This window comes from Lynx canadensis, chromosome A1 (assembly GCF_007474595.2).
Source record: "Lynx canadensis isolate LIC74 chromosome A1, mLynCan4.pri.v2, whole genome shotgun sequence".
NCBI lineage: Eukaryota > Metazoa > Chordata > Mammalia > Carnivora > Felidae > Lynx > Lynx canadensis.
Genome location: NC_044303.2, coordinates 197114882 through 197134869, shown reverse-complemented (window position 1 = coordinate 197134869; position 19988 = coordinate 197114882). Strand labels below are relative to the sequence as shown.

The window sequence follows — 19988 nt, the reverse complement described above, 5'->3', positions numbered from 1 at the left end:
CACCGGGGAGCCAGAGGCAAGGAAGGGTCCAATAAACAGCTGCTCCCAGAGATAAGGGGCTATCAGAGGAAGAGGCTGTGACGCGGTGGACGGGGGCTTCTCCGCACAGTCACGGTACCGTGCTGGACCACCGTCTGAGACAACCAGTTCCCAGTGGGCAGATGGGGACCCTGAGGCCCAGGGAGGCAGGTGCTCAAGGTCACATTCGAGTCAGAGGCTAAGGTGGGCGGGACCTGCCATTTCAGATTCCCCGCCTGGGACTTTTGAACAAGGTTACAGTGTTCTCAGGAGGGGGAAGCAGGATTCACATCAGGGCTGGTCTCGGGTCTCTGGTTGGAGGGGTCCATCTAAAGGTGAGGGTAACGGGAGAACTGAGGCTTTTTTGCATGACCCAGAGGAGGAAGAGGAAGCAGATATTTGTATAAGCAAAACCCCGGGTTTAAGAGAGAGACGCACACAGCGCACGACCTTCCCAGGCTGGAGAGGAAAGAAAAACTTCCAGAGAGGCCACCGACCTGCCATGTGGCCTCCGGGGAGTGACTTCACTTCTCTGAGCTCCAGCTGCTTCATCTGCAAGGTGGGGGTAACAAGACCCTGCCTCACCCTACCTGAAATAATACATGCAAATGACTTGGCCTCCTGCCTGGCACTGAGTGAAGGAGCGCGTTGGCTCTGTAAGGGTCTACCATGGTCAGCATGCGGCGAAGTCTATGTTGTCCCTGCTCTCCTACTCTCTTGGAGGGGGTGGTGCTTGGAGGATCAGCAGGGCTGGGCCGAGGACCCCTCGAGCACTCTGGGTGGGCAGCAAGAAAGGCCAGTGGGGTCCGGAGACCCAGCTTCCGGGCCCAGCCCCGTGCCTGTGTGACCTTGCCTAGATACCTGGACCTCTCTGTGCTTCCTCATCCAGGAAATGGGGCCAGCCTGCTTTGCCCCGCCCTTCCCAACACCCAGGGTTCAGGAAAGAGCAGGCCCAGGGAAAGGTGGAAATAGAGGCCTACCCCCAGGATGTATCTGTGGAGCAGGAGGCCTACCCCAGCCTCCACCCTGGGAGAGGACAACCCTGAGGGGGTTCCCTTGAGGGGATCACGAAGCCGGTGGGATGACTCCCCCAGGCCTCAGGGCTCCCTGGTCTTGATCTCTCCCGGATCAGGAAATAGGCTCCACTCTGCCCGAAAGGCCCTCACCTCTCAGCCACCGCCCAAGTCCTGGGCACCGTCTTTGTCATTTCTGGACCCCTGCCCGGCTTCCCCGCTGCTCTTACCAAGATGTAATTTCACCTTTATCTGTGATTATTTGATTCATACATGCTTCTCCCCCCCCCCACACCAGACTATAAAACCCCAAGGGCAGGGCCTCACTACCATAATACATATTTGTCAAATGAATGAACACACGAGCAAATGAATTCCTGTATCTATTCCCGAGCTCTGATTTAGCATATTGTTGGAATTAGAGGGCACCCAGAAAGTACCAACCTTCCTGTCCCCCAGGATAGGCATGCTTTCTGCAGCGTCCGTGACCAGAGACCTCCAGCAGTCACTTGCATACCTCCTGTGATAATGAGCTCACTCTCTATTTCCTGACAGCCCATTTCCTAATGGATGGCCCTTCAGAGGGCACTCTATTATGGATGGGTTGAAACCTATGTCTGTCTATGCCTACAGCTTTCTCTCTCAGGTCCCAGGTCTGTCCTGCGCGGCTCCCCAAACTCAGAACCTCAAGTCCCATTCCAGATTTTCTCCTCCTGCTGAGCAATCCCGGTTTTGTCAACTCAGAGAGGAGAACCCTGTCTTTTTGGGCCTCTTCTCCCTTCTTTGTATACTTGTCAATTTTTGACTGACCACTTGAAAGAGTCAGAATTTCACCAACACGCCCCCTTCCTGACCTGGGAAAGGGAACCTTTCCCACAGAGGCAACCATGGGCTCATTCCATGTCAGTGACAGGCAGCTCCCTTTCCCCACTGGCTTTCATTTTGTTGCATAAACTTGGGCATGGCCCCTTTCCTTGCTGGGCCTCACTGCTGCCACCTGCACAATGGAAAGTTCCTCTGATCAGGAAGGGGAGCTCCGTGCTTCCTGTCCCCGATTCTGTTATAGTACCCATTGGAACCCCAGATGGACAATATTCTGACCAGCGCCAGCTTCACTGGGTGGGTCACCTGTACAGTCACCCAAGGCCCAGTGTTTAGAAGGGCCCCGTGGGTGGTTAAATCCTCTCTGTCGCCATCTTGCAATTCTGAATAACTTTTGAGCAAGGGACCTCACGTTGTCATTTTGCACTGGACCCTGTAAATTATATTCAGATCCTGACATCTGTCTGGATGTAGCCTTGAAATGATGCTGACCTGCCCTGGCAAACTAATGCAGTGACCCAAGGGAGGGACAGGTTGATAAGACCCTGATTCTGTCCACCTTTTGGGGGCCACACGTCTCTGCACAGGTAGGGTGTCCCCAGGAAATGTTGGAGGATCAAACACCGTCGGGGGCTTCTGTGCAGCTCGTTGGCACCTAACCCCACCCCCCGTGGAAAGGGAACCCATCTCCCCAAGACTTCCTGACCCAGGGCCTTGTCCTTCATGAATCCTTCCCCAAATCTCTCAGCCTTGCTGCCCGTTCCGGGCTCCTCAGCTGTTTTACACACTCCCTCTTGGGTAGCTGTGAAATGTTTACCAGTCTTTCTTTAATAGGGGGAGGGACACGCATGAAGCGTTTAAAATACCAATGGGCCCCAGCTATAAGTGAACCAAAGCTTTTAGACCTTGATCACACAGGCCAACTGTTAAAAAAAATCAACTGGAGAATTTTGCATCCAGACTGAGTGTTAGATAAGACTCAAGAATTTGTGTTAATTCTGTTAGATGTGTCTAATGGCATATTATGCAAGAAAGTGTCCATGTGTTTTAGAGATGCATGCGGAAGTATGTAGGGGTGAAATGACATGGTGTTTGAAGTTTGTTTTAAAATACTCTGGCAAAAAGAGGGGAGTCGATAAAATAACTGTTACAAAAACTTGATAATGGTTGAAGCTGAGTGATGGGTATATAGTGCCTCATTACAAATTCCACTTGTGTGTATGTTTGAAACTTCTTAGTAAAATAAAGGGGGCGGGGGAGGGAAGCGCCTGCTGAGAGAATTGTGAAAAATTCCCCAGAATGTCCTCTTAAAGATGCCCCTCTTTAAGAACTTTCTCTGGAGAGTCAACTCAGGAAAACTCCCCGATTGTATGCAGACTCCTGTATGTGCATATGTGCATTTTCCCGGAAAAACCTCCACAGCTTGCTTCGGAGGCTCAGAGGGGTCGTGACCCCTCCCCCCCCCCCAACATTAAGGACCCGCTACCTTACAGAGGGAACCCTGTTTGAAGTCGGGTTGCCCCCTCACCTCAGGCTGATCACTGCGGAGTGCGCCACAGGCCCGGTGTGGCTGTGTGACGCTGGCCTGGGGTCCCCCCGCCGGCCCCTCGGATCCCTTTTCTCCACCTGTAAGATGGGGTCACGGGCGGTCCACGCGGCCCAGGGAGAAGGAAGTGTTCGGGCCGCCAGGCCGTCGGCCCCGCAGGAGCCCCACACCTAGCGATGCCTCGACGCTCGCCCGGGACGCGTCCTCCGCGCCCCCGCCCCCTCCAGGCCCCGGCCCGTCCACCTCCCGCTTGGGGCAGCAATTTGTCTCCTTTTGAACCCCCCGCCCCCGACGGGTTTCCCCCTTTGATTCGCGGCGCGGAGGCTCCCCCCCGCTTTGAAATGCAAACCCGCCCGGGCTGGGGCCGCGGGCGCCCGGAGCTATAAAAGGCCTGGGTGGGGCGGGCGCGGCGGCAGGGCCCGCGAGTTCAGGTGAACAGTCTGCTCGTCGGGGCGGCCGGCAGCGGCGGCTCCAGGGCCCAGCATGCGCGCGGGGCCCCGCGGCCACCATGTACGTGGGCTATGTGCTGGACAAGGATTCTCCGGTCTACCCCGGCCCCGCCAGGCCCGCGAGCCTCGGCCTGGGCCCGCAAGCCTACGGCCCCCCGCCCGCGCCCCCTGGGCCCTCGCAGTACCCCGACTTCACCGGCTACTCTCACGTGGAGCCGGCCCCCGCACCCTCTGCGGCCTGGAGCGCGCCCTTCTCTGCGCCCAAGGACGACTGGGCCGCCGCCTATGGCCCAGGCCCTGCGGCCCCCGCCGCCAGCCCAGCCCCGCTGGCATTCGGGCCCCCTCCGGACTTTAGCCCGGTGCCCGCGCCCCCTGGGCCTGGCCCAAGCCTCCTGGCGCAGCCCCTCGGCGGCCCGGGCGCACCGTCCTCGCCCGGAGCGCAAAGGCGGACGCCCTACGAGTGGATGCGGCGCAGCGTGGCGGCGGGAGGCGGCTGTGGCAGCGGTAAGGACCCCTCCTTCGCCCTGAGCCTTTGGAAGGTTCCCCTGGGCACCGGCAGGTGATGGGGCCAGGCCCAGTTGCCCCCTGTCTCACCCCTGCCGTGGCCCCGCGTGGGTCCCCCCTTTGGGCCTCCCTGCCTCTCTGGTCGGGGGGGGGGGGTGCTGTTCTCTCAGCTTCCCCCCTTCAGAATCCCAGCCTGCCTGAGCCTTAGTTTAGGAAGCACAACCTGTCCTTCTGTATGGATAGGGAAACGGAGACCCTTAGAAGTGAAGAAGCTCGCCTTGTGGTTGCCTGGCAAGGCTGGAACTAGAACGCGGGTCCCCAGGTTTATGCCAGGGCTCTTTCAGCAACACTGGCCCTGGTGGTCATCCCTTTCTTCCACCCCCTATCCCAGCCCCAAGAGGAAGCTGCACACCATACCCAGAAGGGGCGGTGCACTGATTGTGTGAACACAGGCGGATCACTTTCCTTTCCAGGTCTCAGTGCCCCCATCAGTACAGTGGAGAGAGTGGCGGGTCATATCCTTTGGACTGAAAAAGAGCCCTCTTCGGTTGAATTGGTGTGGGGGTCCATACCTTGCCATCCCAGGGCCCTCCCTGAACTCTTGACCCTGGGGGAGGGGAAAGCAGGAGCAGTTGGGAAGGTGGCTACTGTTTGGCTCCTGAGACAGTGAACCTCCTGCCCCCAGGCAGGCCTCTCTGATCCACCCTCTTCAAAGGCAGAGGAGGGGGCAGGACAAAGGGCCAGCTTTAATGAGGGGCGGCCTGACCTCCTTTATAGGTCCCCCCTTTGTCATGTAACAGGCTGCCCCTTGGCTCAGTAGTGACTCCTGTTGGCCGGAAAGTGAACACGATACCCCATTGTCCCGACTGTGTCCGGCCTGTCCTGACAAAGGCCACCTGGCCTTAGGGGCGGGAAGTTGGCCTGCCCACTCTTTGATGTCCGACCCCTCCCCCCTTCCTCCAGCTGGGAGGGAGCCTGGGACTTCCCCCACCTCCTCTCTCTCTTCACCCCCATGTCCCTACACACACACACTCCTCACTCGCTGGGGCAGATGCTGGGGAGGTCTGGCTATAATTGTAGCACCTTCTTGGAAGGCCCAGGGACACAGAAGCTCCTATCAGCCTCCAGAGGCCTCAGAGGACTGGGGTGGATGCCCCAGCTCTGCCACTCATTTGTGTGACCTTGGCTAAATACTAACAGCTAACGTTTATGGAACACTTACTAACGGACCAGGCACTACCTAAGACCTTGCGTGCATTAACCCATTTAATTCTTACAACATTATTGAAGGTACTGTCATCATCCCCATTTTTACGATGAAAAATCTACGACCTAGAGGGGTTAAACCCTTATGCAAGGACGTATAACCAGTAAATGGTGGGGCTGGGACTTGAACCCCGGCCGATTGACCACCACGCCTGTGTTCTAATCCTCTAAACAATAGCTTCTCTTAAATTAGTCATCTTTTCTGGGTCTCAGTTTTACCATCTGTGACATGATAGGGAAGGGTCTTGTACCTTTGTTTGATTTTAAAGGGGCCCTTTAGGGACGCCTGGGTGGCGCAGTCGGTTAAGCGTCCGACTTCAGCCAGGTCACGATCTCGCGGTCCGTGAGTTCGAGCCCCGCGTCAGGCTCTGGGCTGATGGCTCGGAGCCTGGAGCCTGTTTCCGATTCTGTGTCTCCCTCTCTCTCTGCCCCTCCCCCGTTCATGCTCTGTCTCTCTCTGTCCCAAAAATAAATAAACGTTGAAAAAAAAAATTTAAAGGGGCCCTTTAGAAAAATCTGGTGGAAAATACAAATCTTCCCCCTAGAAAAAAAGTGTTGCCTAATTCAGCAGATAATCCGAGGGATTCTAGAAGCTCCAAAATGATTTCTCCGTTGACCCTGGTTGAGAACCCTGCGTTAGATTGAATGAGAGGAGGTGTCTGGGGCCACTGACTCCCGGTTTTGTGTCCGTTCCCTGGAGAAAGAAGCCTGCTTTTCCTGCTTCTCTATTCTAGTTGTTGCTTCCTCCGGATCAGGCAGCTTTGGAGATGGATGGCGAGGTGGCAGCTGGGAGAGGTCCAGATGGAGGAGGAGTTCCTCAGGAGCAAGGACCTGGAGAGGGTGCGCCAGTGGGGGTCAGAGGACAGGTGGGAGGCCTGGAGGAACTTTCAGGCTGTGTGACGTCAGGCAAATCGCCGTTCCTCTCTGGGCATAGGATCTTCGAGGGAACCCGGCCCCAGCCTCTGGTCTCAACCAGTCATTTGAAAACTGTTGTCCCCAGGCAGATAGGAGGCCCAGCTGTAAGTCTGCCCAAAGGCAGAACACCTTTCCCCTTTCACTCCCAGAAAGTAGAAAGAGAGGGCCAAGGGAGGTTTGCAGGCTCCCAAGGAGAGTGGCTGCCCCAGAAGCCAGGTTAGACTTATTCTGCTGAGGACACAGGATCGCCAGCTTTCTAGAAGCTAGAAGCTGCTGCCTGTCTGCCCAGGGACATCTGACCAGTGTTCCTGAGATGGGGCAGGATTGGAATGGGGTTACAGACCTATCCTGAGAGAGAGGCCAAGCCCCCCCCCCCCACCTACTGTGGCCTCAGTTTCTCCTTCTGAGCCATGAAGACCCCGGGGCTCTGGCGTGCTGCCCGTGTAATGTTGCTGTCTAGGATGGCAAAGGGAAGGTCAGCACCTGCCAGCACACCACCGCCCCCCCCAACAAATGTTGCTGGCCACCTGGTTCTCTTGCCAGCCCCTTCTCTCCTGCACCTGAGCTTCTAGCACTCTAGAACATTTGAACTGGACAGTTGGGAGACCAAACAGGCAGTTGGGGAACTGAAGCCCAGGGACGGCAAACAATGTACTTGTTTCGTGCCAGTGGAGGCTGAGCTGGGATAGATGTTGGGGGAATCTGTTACAATTTCTCCGATGGTTTCCCATTGGAAAATCTAGACTGCCTGAAGTCCACCAGACTGTAGAGCATCAGCACCTGGCCCCCGCCTGCCTCCCCAGCCTCGCCCCAGGCTACTTACTCTCTCCTTGGCCACCAAGCTCTAGACACTCCAGCCTTCTTTTACTTTCCCAGATGTGCCATGACCTGCCGCAGGTCTTGTGCATGTGCTGTTCCCTCTTCCTGAAAACTCCTTGGCCCTGACTCTTGGCAGGCCTAGCTCCTTCTCAGCCTTTAGGTCTTAGCTTGATGGTCATCTCCTCAGAGAGGTCCTCCATGATTTCCCAGGGAAGGCTCCCCCTATACACACACTGATAATCTTCGCCATGTTTCATTCAGAGCACTAACCCTGCTATCAGTTTACCCACTTGTGTGTGTGTGTGTGTGTGTGTGTGTGTGTTGTCTGTTTCCCCACCCACCAAGGTAAACGCCCATGAGGTCCAGAGCCACGTCCATTTGGCCCATCACTACATTCCAGATGCCATCTCAGTGCATGGCATTTAGTAGGGGCTCGATACATTTTGTTGAATGGATGAACAGGACAAGTGTGAGGAACAGTAAGACAGCTCTGAGAGAAGAGGGGGGGAGATGAGATCTGGGCTTTGACATGTTTCTGAGGTCCCAGCCCTGGAGATGGGCCCATGACTGTCCAGCTGATCGAGCTCTTGCCTGTGATGGAAGCCTGGTTGCTCCCCCTCTCCCTCCTGGGACGGTACTGCAGCCTCAGCCGAGGAGGTGGCTGAGATGAGACTGGGACTACCACCTTGGCTTTACCCTGAGGGACAGTGAGAACTGGAGAGAGGAGGGAGAGGCTGTTGGGCTCCATCCCATAATCAAAATATTAACCAATTCTGAGTGATTGCTGTCACTTGACTGGGACCAGGATAGGACAGGACTATAAGGGGTCCTATTTTGTGGTCTTCCCTGTTGGCGTATATAAATACCAGCTTTGTCATTAAGAGGGTTATACATCACCCTCTGTCAAAGGCTCAGCATCTATTCCTTGGGAATCGACAATACTTCGCAGGTTAGTGGCCTTTGGGGTGGTTGATGTCCCACACAGGCCAGGGAGATGCTCGCGGGGATGATGAGGCTGCTGCAGCAGGGTTTAGGTCTTGGGCCAGCCCCTTCAGATTTCAGACAGAGAAACTGAGGCCCGGCGAGGGGATGAACCCTCCTCTCCCCACCACAATCCAGATCCCCTCTGTTGTTGGCCCGTATGCCACCAGCCTGGCCTCTCACCTTCACCCTCTCTCTGATACCCCAGCTGTCCTCACAACCATTACCAGATGTACCTTTTCAAGGCACATCGCCTGATCCAGAACATTCCGTGGCTCTCCACTGCCTTTGGAATGCCCGTCTCGTTGTATGTCATTTCATTGCTTTCAAATCCAGCCCCATTTCTGTGGCATTCAGAGCCCTCTTGAGAGGGCTGTTGAAGACACTCTCTCACTAGTTGGTCTAGATACAGAAATGCTTACTGGGGGTGGCTTTCGGCTGCGTTTGGGAGCCTCAGGCCTGGGACTGCATTTCTGTTAGAAGCTGCCGAGCCTCAGGCAAGTTAACTTGGATCGTCTCTCTGAACCTCAGTTTCTTCCACTATAACATTAGGATAATAATAGGAGGGGCGCCTGGGTGGCGCAGTCGGTTAAGCGTCCGACTTCAGCCAGGTCACGATCTCGCGGTCTGTGAGTTCGAGCCCCGCGTCAGGCTCTGGGCTGATGGCTCAGAGCCTGGAGCCTGTTTCCGATTCTGTGTCTCCCTCTCTCTCTGCCCCTCCCCCGTTCATGCTCTGTCTCTCTCTGTCCCAAAAATAAATAAACGTTGAAAAAAAAATTAAAAAAAAAAATAATAATAGGATTGTACCTTGAAGCAATGGGGCCCACTGAGCCCAGCCCCTCTGCTTGGCACACAGTAGGTACTTAGTATATCAGTGCCCATGACTGTCTCTGCCTGTCCTTAGCAGGTGCACGGAAACACACACCTCACACTCCCTGCCTCTCCAGTCCGGTCCCTCAACCTAAATTACCCACCCTTCCTTCCTACATCCTCACTAGTTCAAACGCTGTGCCTTCGCTGCCACGGCCACCTCCTCTAGAAAGTCCTCCTTGGTTTCCTCCCCTCCAAGCACTACGTCAGGCCCTTGTTTTCACAGCATTTACCACTGTCTTCTTTACCCCTTCCATCTCCCTCAAGGACCTGTCAGAGTCAGCCCCGTCCTTCTCACCATGCCTTCCCGGGGGCAGGAGCTCGTGGCAAAGCTGAGAACTATGGCACTGGTTGAGTCCTCCCTTGTGCACCAGGCAGCGTGCCAAGAACTTTGCACGGGTTTTCTCACTTAAGCTTCGTAACGACCTTAAGAGGTGCGAGGATCTATTATTAGCCTCATTTTACAGATAAAGTTAATGAGGCTCAGAGAGGGTGAGGTACCTGCTCGAGCTCACATAGCTAGGATGCAAACAGCATGGGCTTCAAACCCAGACTCCACGGCCTAGGGAGTATCTACCAAAGAAAGCAACCCACTCAGCAGCCCCAGACCCCTGCCCATGTGCGTCCCAGCCCGGGTGGGGAAAGGAGGCTGGTCAGGGAGGAGCTGGAAGATGCGGATGGGGGGGAGGGTGGGCACAGCAGGGGCCAGGCTGTTTAAAACTGGTTCTCTAGGCAGAAGCTGGATTTGACACCTCGTCTCTCAGATGTAGCTGGGAAGGGGAATGACCCAGTTAGGAGGTGGCAGAAGGCTTTTTTTGGTTGGGTGTTTTTTTTTCCCCCCCGCTTTGGCAGATATTGCCGCCGAGAGCTCAGGGAATCATTCTGAAGGTCTAAAACAACTTTGTTAGCAGTAGGGTCTGGCTTGTCAGGAGCAAGTTATCTTCGTGCGCTGGCCCTCCGGTTTCTGTTCTGGAGCTCCTGGGATTTGGAAACAACGTTTGCGTCTGGAGTCAACGTGGGTGAACTTATTGAACCCTCCCCATGCCACACTTCAGCCCTCAAGCTTGTAGGGGTGCACAGGGAGGGGGCAGACATTAGTGGAAGCCGAGATTGACCCTTCAAGTTCAACACCTTCCCGTGACTTCCCGTTGCTCTTGAAACCAAATTCAAACCCCTCACCCCAGGGCTCAGAGCTCTGCTGGTCTCTCCAGCCTCACCATGTGCCTCTCCCATTCGTTCATTTATTCGTTCAGGCAGGCAGACTGGGGACTCTGGCCAGGAAGGCAGACTGGGGGCTCTCGGGAGCTGGCATTGTCTGCCCCTTGCTCTGCTATTCTCTGCCACAGGGCCTTTGCACATGCTGTTCTCTCTTCCTGGCACATTCCTCTTGTCTTTGATATAGAAACCTCCTCAACCTTCAGGTCTTGATTGAAATGTCACCTCCTCCAGGAGACCCCCCCCCAAAACAATTAAAGGAGGTCGCCCCCCCCCCACCCCTGCAACTTATTCTGGCTCTCAGCTCTATGCTTACTTTCCTTCATGCTAATCCCAGTTTGTAATTATTTTGTTTGTTTGTTTTTAATCTGCCCCCCTCCCATGAAAGAGGGGAAGGAATGGTTTAACAAATCAATCCTGATCATCTACCATAGTAATAATGACATGAACTAGTACCTAGTAAGTACTCGGCACGTGCTTAGCATTTCCTCAAATGCGGGTATTTCTGACCCCAGAACTGCACATTTCTGCATTAGATTAGTGGCTTTGACTAAGGCTCTGGGAGCAGGGGAGCTGGACAGAAGGACCGAGGTTGAGCTGACCAGCTGATGGGTTGGCTGTGGGGGCCAGAAGTGCCTCTTGGGCTTTTGGCCTGAGTATCTGGAGGGTGGTAGCCATTTACTGAGATGAAGGAGACCAAGGAGCAGATTTCTGTTGCATATTCAGCAAAGACTCATCAGGTACTCACTGTGTGTCAGGCACCATTGTGGGGCTGTGGGAGCAAGACGGCATCGTCCCTACCCTCACGGAGCGGACCGGGGGAGCAAGGCGCTGGGAGGAGGGGGCTTGCAAAGGTCACCCCGTGATCCAGGAAAGGGCTGGAGCCTAGAGCCCCTCCCTGCATCGCACCCAGAATGTGTGACCTCAGGACCCAGGCCTGCAGACAGTCGGGCAGGAAGTTGACTTCCAGGGTGACCCTGGTAGGGCAAGGCTGAAAGGGGCACCGGGAAACAGCTCAGAGAGGCCTCAAGCTGTTCAGGCCTGGGGGAAGACGCGGAGGGACACAGTCGCTGTTTGCCAGTCGTAGAAGGGCTGTTCTGGGTCAAGGGCCCCCCCCCCTTATTTTTTGGCGCCCCCGTGGAAAAACCGAGGGAAAATACAAGTAGGTGGTGGATGTAAGAACAGGCTGCTTTGCAGATAGGACAAGCGCACTCCGCTTAGGATGCGACACAGCTGTGGGCATCTGGCCCGAGGGAGGGTTTTGGTCTAGGAGGGCTGTCCAGTTGAACTTTCTGTGATCGCGGAAGTGCTGGGTAGCTCTTCTGTCCAGTCTGCTAACTAGCCACTAGTTAGTTAATTCGTGTCCTCAGTTTACAGGTGTATTCCTGGGATCCAGACAGGTTCGGTGACTTGCCTGGGCTCACGTCGCTGGCCTGTGGCCAGGCTGGGGTGGAACAGACAGGTCTCCCCGACCCTGAACTTTTCTGTCTTTCTCACTGCCTCCCACAGCCAGGCCAGGCCGTGTGCCTCCACGGAGAAGACATGGCAAGGGACGATGCCAGGGTGGCCTGGGAGGAGAGGGTGCAGTGCCAGCTGAGTGCTGTGGCTGGGAAGGAGGGCGAAGGTGGGGAGGAGAAGCTGGCCTAAGGCTGCAGGACCTCCCCACGCCCCTCCCCCCCCCCCCATGCCAGCCTCACCCCTGCTCCAGAGCTTAAATGAGGAACCGTGGTGGAGCAGCCTGGGCCTGGCCACACAGCCGGAACAAGGACCCAATCAGGGCGCAGTAGACACCCTCAGGGCCCAGGAAGGGACATCCATTCATCATGAAACCAGCCAGGTCAGGGCTGCCACAGCAGAGGTCCCACCCCTGCTGGTGGGATGGAGAATCAAGCCCAAGCCGAACATCCATACGCAGCGGCCGGGCCGGATCTCCCCGCTCGCAGGCCAGTGTGTTCCTTGCCCTGCAGCTCCCCATCGGGCCGCATTCCTCTGTCTCCCTAGGGACCCTTCCCGCATCCGCTTCCGCAAATAGCTCAGCTCTCCTTGACATCCCCTTAGCTCTTTGCCCTTTACAAACTGCTTTCCCGTCCAAAGCCCGAAGAAGTTCAGTCACTTGTCGAGTCCTTCGGCCTGGGCCCAAGCCCTTAGAGGAGGGCTCAGAGCTGCAGAGAACTTCAGAATCTACAGGCCCTCAGCGCTGATCTTCTTCTGATGCACCGGAGAAACTGAGGCCTGGAGAGGAGAAGGGACTTATTCAGGACCACACAGATGGCACAGAATTGGGGCCAGGAAACGCTGACTTCAGCTAGTGGTGCAGAATAGCGTCCGTGGGCTGCCAGAGACGGCAGGGAGAGCAGGATGCCGTGGATCGGGGCCGGAGTATTTTTAACAGGCCTACCTGCGTACATGTGTGCATACTGCGTGTGTGTTTGTGTGTTGGGGGGGATTGTGATGCACAGTCAGGATGGGGCTGGACCACACAGGGAGGGGGCATGGAGGGTTGAGGCTGGGTCGGTGTTCCAGGCCCTGAGGGCCAGAACTGGCAGTGGCTTCCCCAGGGCCACAAACCTAGCAGGAAGAGGGCAAAGGAAGTGCTGACCCGGGGGGCCATTCGATTTTCCTGGAGCCACCCACCCCGCCCTGGGGACAGAGGCTGAACTCTGTCCTCGCCTGGCCCAGGCTGGGTGGGAAGGCCCCACCGCAGGCCGCTGTGGCTCCTGTCCCCTATCCTCCAGCTGGGCAGGCCCGGTATCTAGGCTCTCAGACAGGGAAATCGGTCTCGGAATTCTTTCGGCAAAAATAACAAACACAACCAGAGAATCAACAAACATTGGGAGCCTCATGTTTCCAAGTTGGAGAGGACCTTATAAATAAACAGTCTCATCCAGCACATCCCCCATTGCCCAGATCCATTTCCCAGCCTTTCTGCCACATGGCTTATCGTGCCGCTGTTGGAAATCAGCACGGTCTGCCCATCCTTGCGCACCTACTAAGTGCCAGGTACTGCGCTAGGCGTCCTCCGTTTATGTCAAGTGATCCGCTGTGCCCCCCGGTGGTTGCAGATAATTATGGGAGACCTCACCCTGTGTGAGAGGTTCTAGTGCTCTTTCTGAGGCTCGACAGACCTGGGTTGAAATCCCACCTGCCAGATGTGTGGACCTCTCTGAGCCCCAGTTTGCTTATCTGTACGTAGGGATAACAGTAGCCCGGTTTCGTAAATTGTTGAGAGATGTGTGCGAGCACCTCACACGTGGACATGTTGGCCATTATTAGAATGTTAGTTGCCTGCATTGTATAGATACAGAACATGATGCTCAGAAAGCTGAGGTGACTGGTCCTAGATCACCCAGCCAGTGAGAAGCTGTACTGCACAATCCCAGAGGTCTGCTTGCTCAGACCACCTCATGCCTGGGGCACCTGAGAGCTGGTCACACATCAAATCCCTGAGTCCCATTTTAGCCCCACTGAATCTGAATTTCTGGCCTAGAATCTGTGCTTTTAAAGAGCTTCCCAGGACCTCCAGTGTGCATGCTTTCGGAGATGGGGACTTTGCTACCTCCACAGCCGCCCAGTGCACACGGATGGGCCATTCCTCGTGTCCCAAAGCCTGAGCAAAGAGAAAGCCTCTCATTTGGGTGAGTTATCCAAGGATCTTCCCTGGTGTGCTCACCACTGAAGAGCTGGAGGGGGCTCCCCACCCCCCCTCCCACCCACTCGCACTGGCATCTGGCCCGGAGGGTTATTCATTAGGTGGCTGGGAGCGGCTGGCCTCCGTCAGACACCTGTTGCAGGAGCCCGGACTTCCCTCTCAGCCCCAGCATCCCAGGGGCCTGTAAATCATTCATCCCAGGGCCCTCTCCCTGCCTGCTGCTCTCACACACCTCCCTGACCCCTCCCTCCTAGGCTCCTGGATGGCACAGGTGCTCATAGGAGGGGGAAGGGAGGGTGGCTTGGGGCAGTCAAGAGTTCTGGCCTAGAGCTGGGACTGGAGCCCAGGGCTCCTGACTGTCATTAAAAATACAAATTCATATTGCACATGGTAAAAAAAAAAAGAGAGAGAGAGAGAGAGAGAAAGAGAAAAGAGAAAGGAAGGAGGGAAGGAAGGAAGGAAGGAAGGAAGGAAGGAAGGAAGGAAGGAAGGAAAGAAGGAAAGAAGGAAGGAAGGAAGGGAGGGAGGAAGGAAAATAACAAATGAGGGGAGCCTGGGTGGCTCAGTTAAGCGTCCAACTTCGGCTCAGGTCATGGTCTTGTGGTTCGTGGGTTCAGGCCCCATTCCGGGCTCTGTGCTGACAGCTCAGAGCCTGGAACCTGTTTCAGATTCTGTGTTTCCCTCTCTCTCTCTGCCCCTCCCCCACTCGTTTTCTTTCTCTCCCTCTCTCTCTCTCTCTCTCTCTCTCTCCCTTTCTCAAAAATAAACATAAGAGAGAGAGGAAGGAAGGAAATAAAGGAGAGACAGGAAGGAAAGAAAGGAAAGAAAGAAAGAAAGAAAGAAAGAAAATGAAAAAGAAGGAAGGAAGGGATGGAGGGAAAGAAAGAGAGAAAGAAAGAGAAAAAAGAAAGAAGAGAAGGAGGAGAAGAAAGAAAGAAACAAGAAAGAAGAAAGAAAAAGAAGGAAAGAAAGAAAAGAAAGGAAAAGAGAATCCTCTCAAAGACTTACATTCTCACCTTCCTGAGGCCCCACAGCTTCTAGCTCCCTCTCCAGAGGCAGCCCCTGTTATTGGCTTGTATATTCTTTTAGAAAGAATTCTATGGGTACACATACATGTGTGAGTGTGTATGTATGTGTGTGTGTCTCCCCACTTCTATACAAAAAAAAACAGTAATATGCCATTCACGATATTTTGTCTTTTTTTTCCTCAACATATCTTAGAAATCACTCCATATTAGTATGTAGGGACCTTTATAGTTTCTTTCTTTTTTTTTTTTTTTCTTACCATTTTATTTATTTTTGAGAGACAGAGAGAGACAGAGCATGAGCAGGGGAGGAGCAGAGAGAGAGGGAAACACAGAACTTGAAGCAGGCTCCAGGCTCTAAGCTGTCAGCACAGAGCCCGACGCGGGGCTCGAACTCACGGACCGCGAGATCACGACCTGAGCCGAAGTCAGACGCTCAGCCACCTGAGCCAGCCAGACACCCCAGTATAGTGTTCCTCTTCGTGGACGTACCATCTCTTATTTAGCAAGTTCCCTACGTGTAGACATGTACAGTTTTTACTCTTTTGCCTTTCAAAACAGCCATAGCTTTGGGCACTTTTTCTGTGAGATCAATTCCAGGAATTGGGATTAATGGCTTGAAGGGTGCGTGTTAAATGAGGCTAGATAGTACCAAGTTGGGCTCCAAGGAGCATGTTCCAGTTATTACTCCGTGGACAGCATATGGAATCTGTTGGTTCCCGGACCACAGTGTGATACCAAATGTTTTGTCCTTCGGCAGAGCCATTTTCTTAGCAGTAAAATGGTGTGCTTTGAGAGCTTCACCAGATAGAGGTTGGCCAGTGGTTCCTGAGCCTACCAGCCCCATCTCCTGGGCCCAGACAGGAGGCGACAGGGTCTGGGGGCTGGGTCCGCCCTGGCAGGAACAGCAAGAGATAATTATGCGGCTCGAGCCCTATCTCCTATCTGGTACCCCCCTCCTCAAATCTGGGATGAGTCAAGCTACGGTTTGGGTGGCCAGAGCCCAGGGTTTATACCACTACCAGGCAGGATGGCCCTCGGCAAAGATGCCCCCCTTCTGAGCCCCAGCCCAGGGCTCTCGGGGGCCTGCCCTCACCATGATCTGGCCCCTCCCTTCCCAGAAGTACAAGTATAGCAGTGGTCTGCTCTTTGAGCGTCTCTTGCCCAGGATTAGGGGGCCTCTTGGGGGGCTCTGTGGACCCTAAGCCTGACGGGGTGGGGAGTTGTGCCAGGAGCAAGGAGTGGGACTCTAGACCAGATGACATGGCCTTGGGCAGGTCCACACTTGCAGGGGGCTTCAGTGACCCCCGACTGTCCAGGGAGGTTGAACTAGAAGGACTCACGAGGTCTCTATTATTTGGACCTCCAGCAGTTGTGTAACCTGCTGGAACCCTCAGTCTCTTCATCCGTAAAATGGGAGGAGACTAAACCGAGCCCTTTTCTGGCGTTAGCCCAGCGAAGATGCAGAGCTCTGTTGGGCTCTGGGGGTGGTGGCATTAGGCAGAACTGTTTTTGAGTTGGCGTTGAATTTTCTAGGCCAAGGAAGGGCCCATCTGGAGCCAAGGCCTCGGCAGCCACTCCCTTGTCCCTTTCCTGGGCCAGACCTGGCCGAGGGCCGAAGTTGTCCCGTGCTACATCAGGCGGTGGGCTGAGGTCAGTGGATGTGGAAGCGTCCAGTGCGGTTCTGCCGCTCTGGCAGGAAACCCAAGGAAAAAAGCCCAGAAACATCTGCTGTCTCCCATTTTCCGCAAAACCGTTTGGCTCTTGGGGAGCCCGGTGGCCGTCCTGCCAAGCTGCGTGGGCTTAGTAGTGGGGCGGGAGCTGGAAGAGGGGTGGGTGATTAGCACAGGGATGCTGAGGGACAGGCAAAGCCAGAGCTGTGACCCCGGGGGGGTAAAGGCCAGGCTGTGTGGGGGTAACTGGGTAAGGTGGAGCAGGGTCGATGGTGATTCCAAGACCCGCCATACCCTGGTGGGACACACGTGTGGGCCTGAAAGTGCTTGCGTGTGCCTCCTATTTATAGCCAAGTTCTCAGCTTCTTACGAAGGAAGCTGGTGTTTAGTCAGGCCCCCGCACCAGCCCAGGCCAAGCATGACTCTTAATATTCTCTCCAGACAGACCTCTGATCCCAGCCCCAAAGAGAGCCCTGACATTAACCCCAGTCGGTCCTCAAGTCCAGCTCTTGGCCCCAGACTGAGCCCTGTAGAGAAGCCAAGCCACATCCTTCTCTCTCCTGGGTTACTGCGGGACTATCTGTGCTTCCCCCATCCTCTTGCCAATCTGTCCTCCATGCAGCAGCCAAAGTCATATTGAAACCTACATCAGACTTCCTGTCTCCTGGGCTCAGAACCCTGCAATGGCTCCCATCCCAGACAGAGTAAAACCCAGAGTCCCTTTCATGGCCTGTAAGGTTCTGGATAGCCTGCCCCTCTGTCCTGGCTCACTGAACTCTGGCTATGCCAGCCTCCTCACTGTTCCTCACACATGTCAGATGTCAGGCATGCGCCCACCACGGGGCCTTTGCACTTGCTGTTCCCTGCACCTGGAACCCTCTTCCCCAGACACCTGCATGGCTATTTCCCTCGCCTCCTTTAGATCTTTGCTTAAATTCCCCTTCTCAGTAAGACCTTCATGGACTACTCTATTTAAAATCACATACTCTCTCCTCCCCAAATTCCCAGTCCTCTCTTCCTGCCTTCTTTTTCTCTGGAATACCTATCAATTAACATATCATATACGTAGTATTAACATATCAAATTATTTTGGTCTAGCTCCCTCCACTAGAACCTAATTTCACTGTGAGAAGGGATTTTTTTTTTTTTTTAGTTTTGCTTACTGGTATACCCCAGTGGTTGGCCCACAGCAGGAGCTCAGTAAATATTTGTAGCCTGAGCCTGAGTCACTGCTCTGTGCCCGCAGAAGAAGCGGCAGGGTGGATGGCTCTGGGCAGACCAACCCCAGCTTGGGGCTTGGTGTCTAGGGCCAGGGCCTTTTGAGGCACCTGACAGGTCCTCAGGGCCACCAGCTGTCTCAGTGCTTTCTGTTTGGTCTCGGGGCCAGCAGCTGCCAGGGGTCTGACGGAAATTAAGGAGCGCCCACCCCAGGACGGTGCGGCAAGCTTCTGCCTCTACCCGTGGTCGCTCTTCCCCACTCTCTTCTCATGCACTGGAAAGAGGGGCAGCTGACTCGTCATTAGTCTCCATCTGGCCTGGCCTGCCAGGTGACCCTCCGTGTCGCCGGTGTGAGTGCCTGTGGTCTCAGGATCCTGAATCAGAACCACCAGGGGGGCTTGCTAAAAATGCAGACTCTATCGCCAGGCTTTCCAGTTCACAGGGTCAGGGATGGCCGGGAAGCTGTGTTTTCCGCAAGCTCCCCAAGTGTCCATTGCACAGCGGCATCTGGAAACTGCTGGGTTAGAGCTGGTGGAGCTGGCGATCACAGTAGGGTCAGAGGAGCCGGACCGAAACCCCAGCTCCACCAGCAGCTTGCTGTGTAACCCTGAGTGAGTTGCTTCTCTTCTCTGAGCCTCAGTGCCTCCCCAAATGGGCATGAGAGCAGTGCCTGCCTCTCAGGTTGGGGGTCTCCAAGCCTGACGCTGGGGGAGTAATTGTTACCCCAGGCCTCGGTGTGTGTCCCTCCCCACCTCAGGGTTCTCCCTTGGGGGCCTGGATTTCTCCCTTCACAGGGCCCTGCCTGGGCCTTTTACAGGCCCCACCCCCCCACTCACCACGTCTCCTGGCCCCTCTGCTTCTCAGGTAAGACCCGGACCAAGGACAAGTACCGCGTGGTCTACACCGACCACCAGCGCCTGGAGCTGGAAAAGGAGTTCCACTATAGCCGTTACATCACCATCCGGCGGAAGTCAGAGCTGGCCGCCAATCTGGGGCTCACTGAACGGCAGGTGTGTGGGTACCCCCACCTTAACCACGGGAGCAGTACTGGGAGTCTGGCCTCCAGGCTGTCAGGCAGATTACGGACTCAGTCAAGGGAGAACAGAGAGGTTGAGTCTCTGGCCATAGTCACACGGCATAGCAGAAACCCAAACCCCACTATCCCTGACCCCCAACGGGGGGGATAGGGGATCTGCTTAGCTATAGGCTACAGCAGGCTATGATGATTCTTGTTTAAGTCCCAGGGAGCCCAAGGAAGTCTTCCTGGAGGAGGGGGGGTTAGAGCATGGCCTTAGAAAATGGGGACAGAGGAGGTTACAGAGAAAGTTGTCTTTAGGGTTGCAGGTTGTAGACAGGGAGGATGTATTCAGCGTCCATGAATAGTCCGGGTGGTGGTGCAGGAGGGAAGCCCGAAGCCCCCTGTGGAGGAATAAGAGCCCAGCTATCCTCCCTCTTCCTCTCGCTCTGCCTTTTGGTCTCCCCCCCTGCCCCCCCCCAGCCTAGCCCATCTCTGCTCTCTGATACCACAGGTGAAGATCTGGTTCCAAAACCGGCGGGCAAAGGAGCGCAAAGTGAACAAAAAGAAGCAGCAGCAGCAGCAGCCCCCACCGCCAGCCCACGAAGTGGCCCCCACTGCAGCTGGGCCGTCCCTGGGGGGCCTGGGCCCCAGCTCTGCCAGCCTCTTGGGTGCCTCCTCCCCAATGCCTGTTAAGGAGGAGTATCTGCCATAGCCCCCTGCCCCCGCCCCGCGGGCTGGGGGCCTGGGGACTCCGACGCTGGGCATGTGGCTCCCGTTAAGGCCTAGGAGGCTCCGTCTGAGTCCCAGCCCTGCCACTGACCTTCTAGGTAACCTTGGACAAGTTGCCCACCCAGCCCTTGCATCCCCTTGGCCCATCTGTGCAGTGAGCCTGTGGGAGAAGGACCTTTCCAGCTCCTGTGTTCTAGGCCTCAGGGGGGTAAAAGAACCCAGGATAGGAGGTCTCAATCCCCAGAGGGCTAGGTGAGG

General features: G+C 55.4%; 1 protein-coding gene across 1 annotated transcript; it reads left to right on the top strand.

Annotated features, from left to right (window-relative positions):
* Positions 1–3907: 3907 nt before the first annotated feature.
* CDX1 (caudal type homeobox 1) lies at positions 3908–19713 on the top strand. The gene is made up of 3 exons (XM_030306679.1): positions 3908–4352; positions 18848–18993; positions 19513–19713. The coding sequence occupies exons 1-3, from the start codon at positions 3908–3910 to the stop codon at positions 19711–19713; spliced, it is 792 nt and encodes a 263-aa protein (XP_030162539.1).
* The last annotated feature ends 275 nt before the right edge of the window (positions 19714–19988 follow it).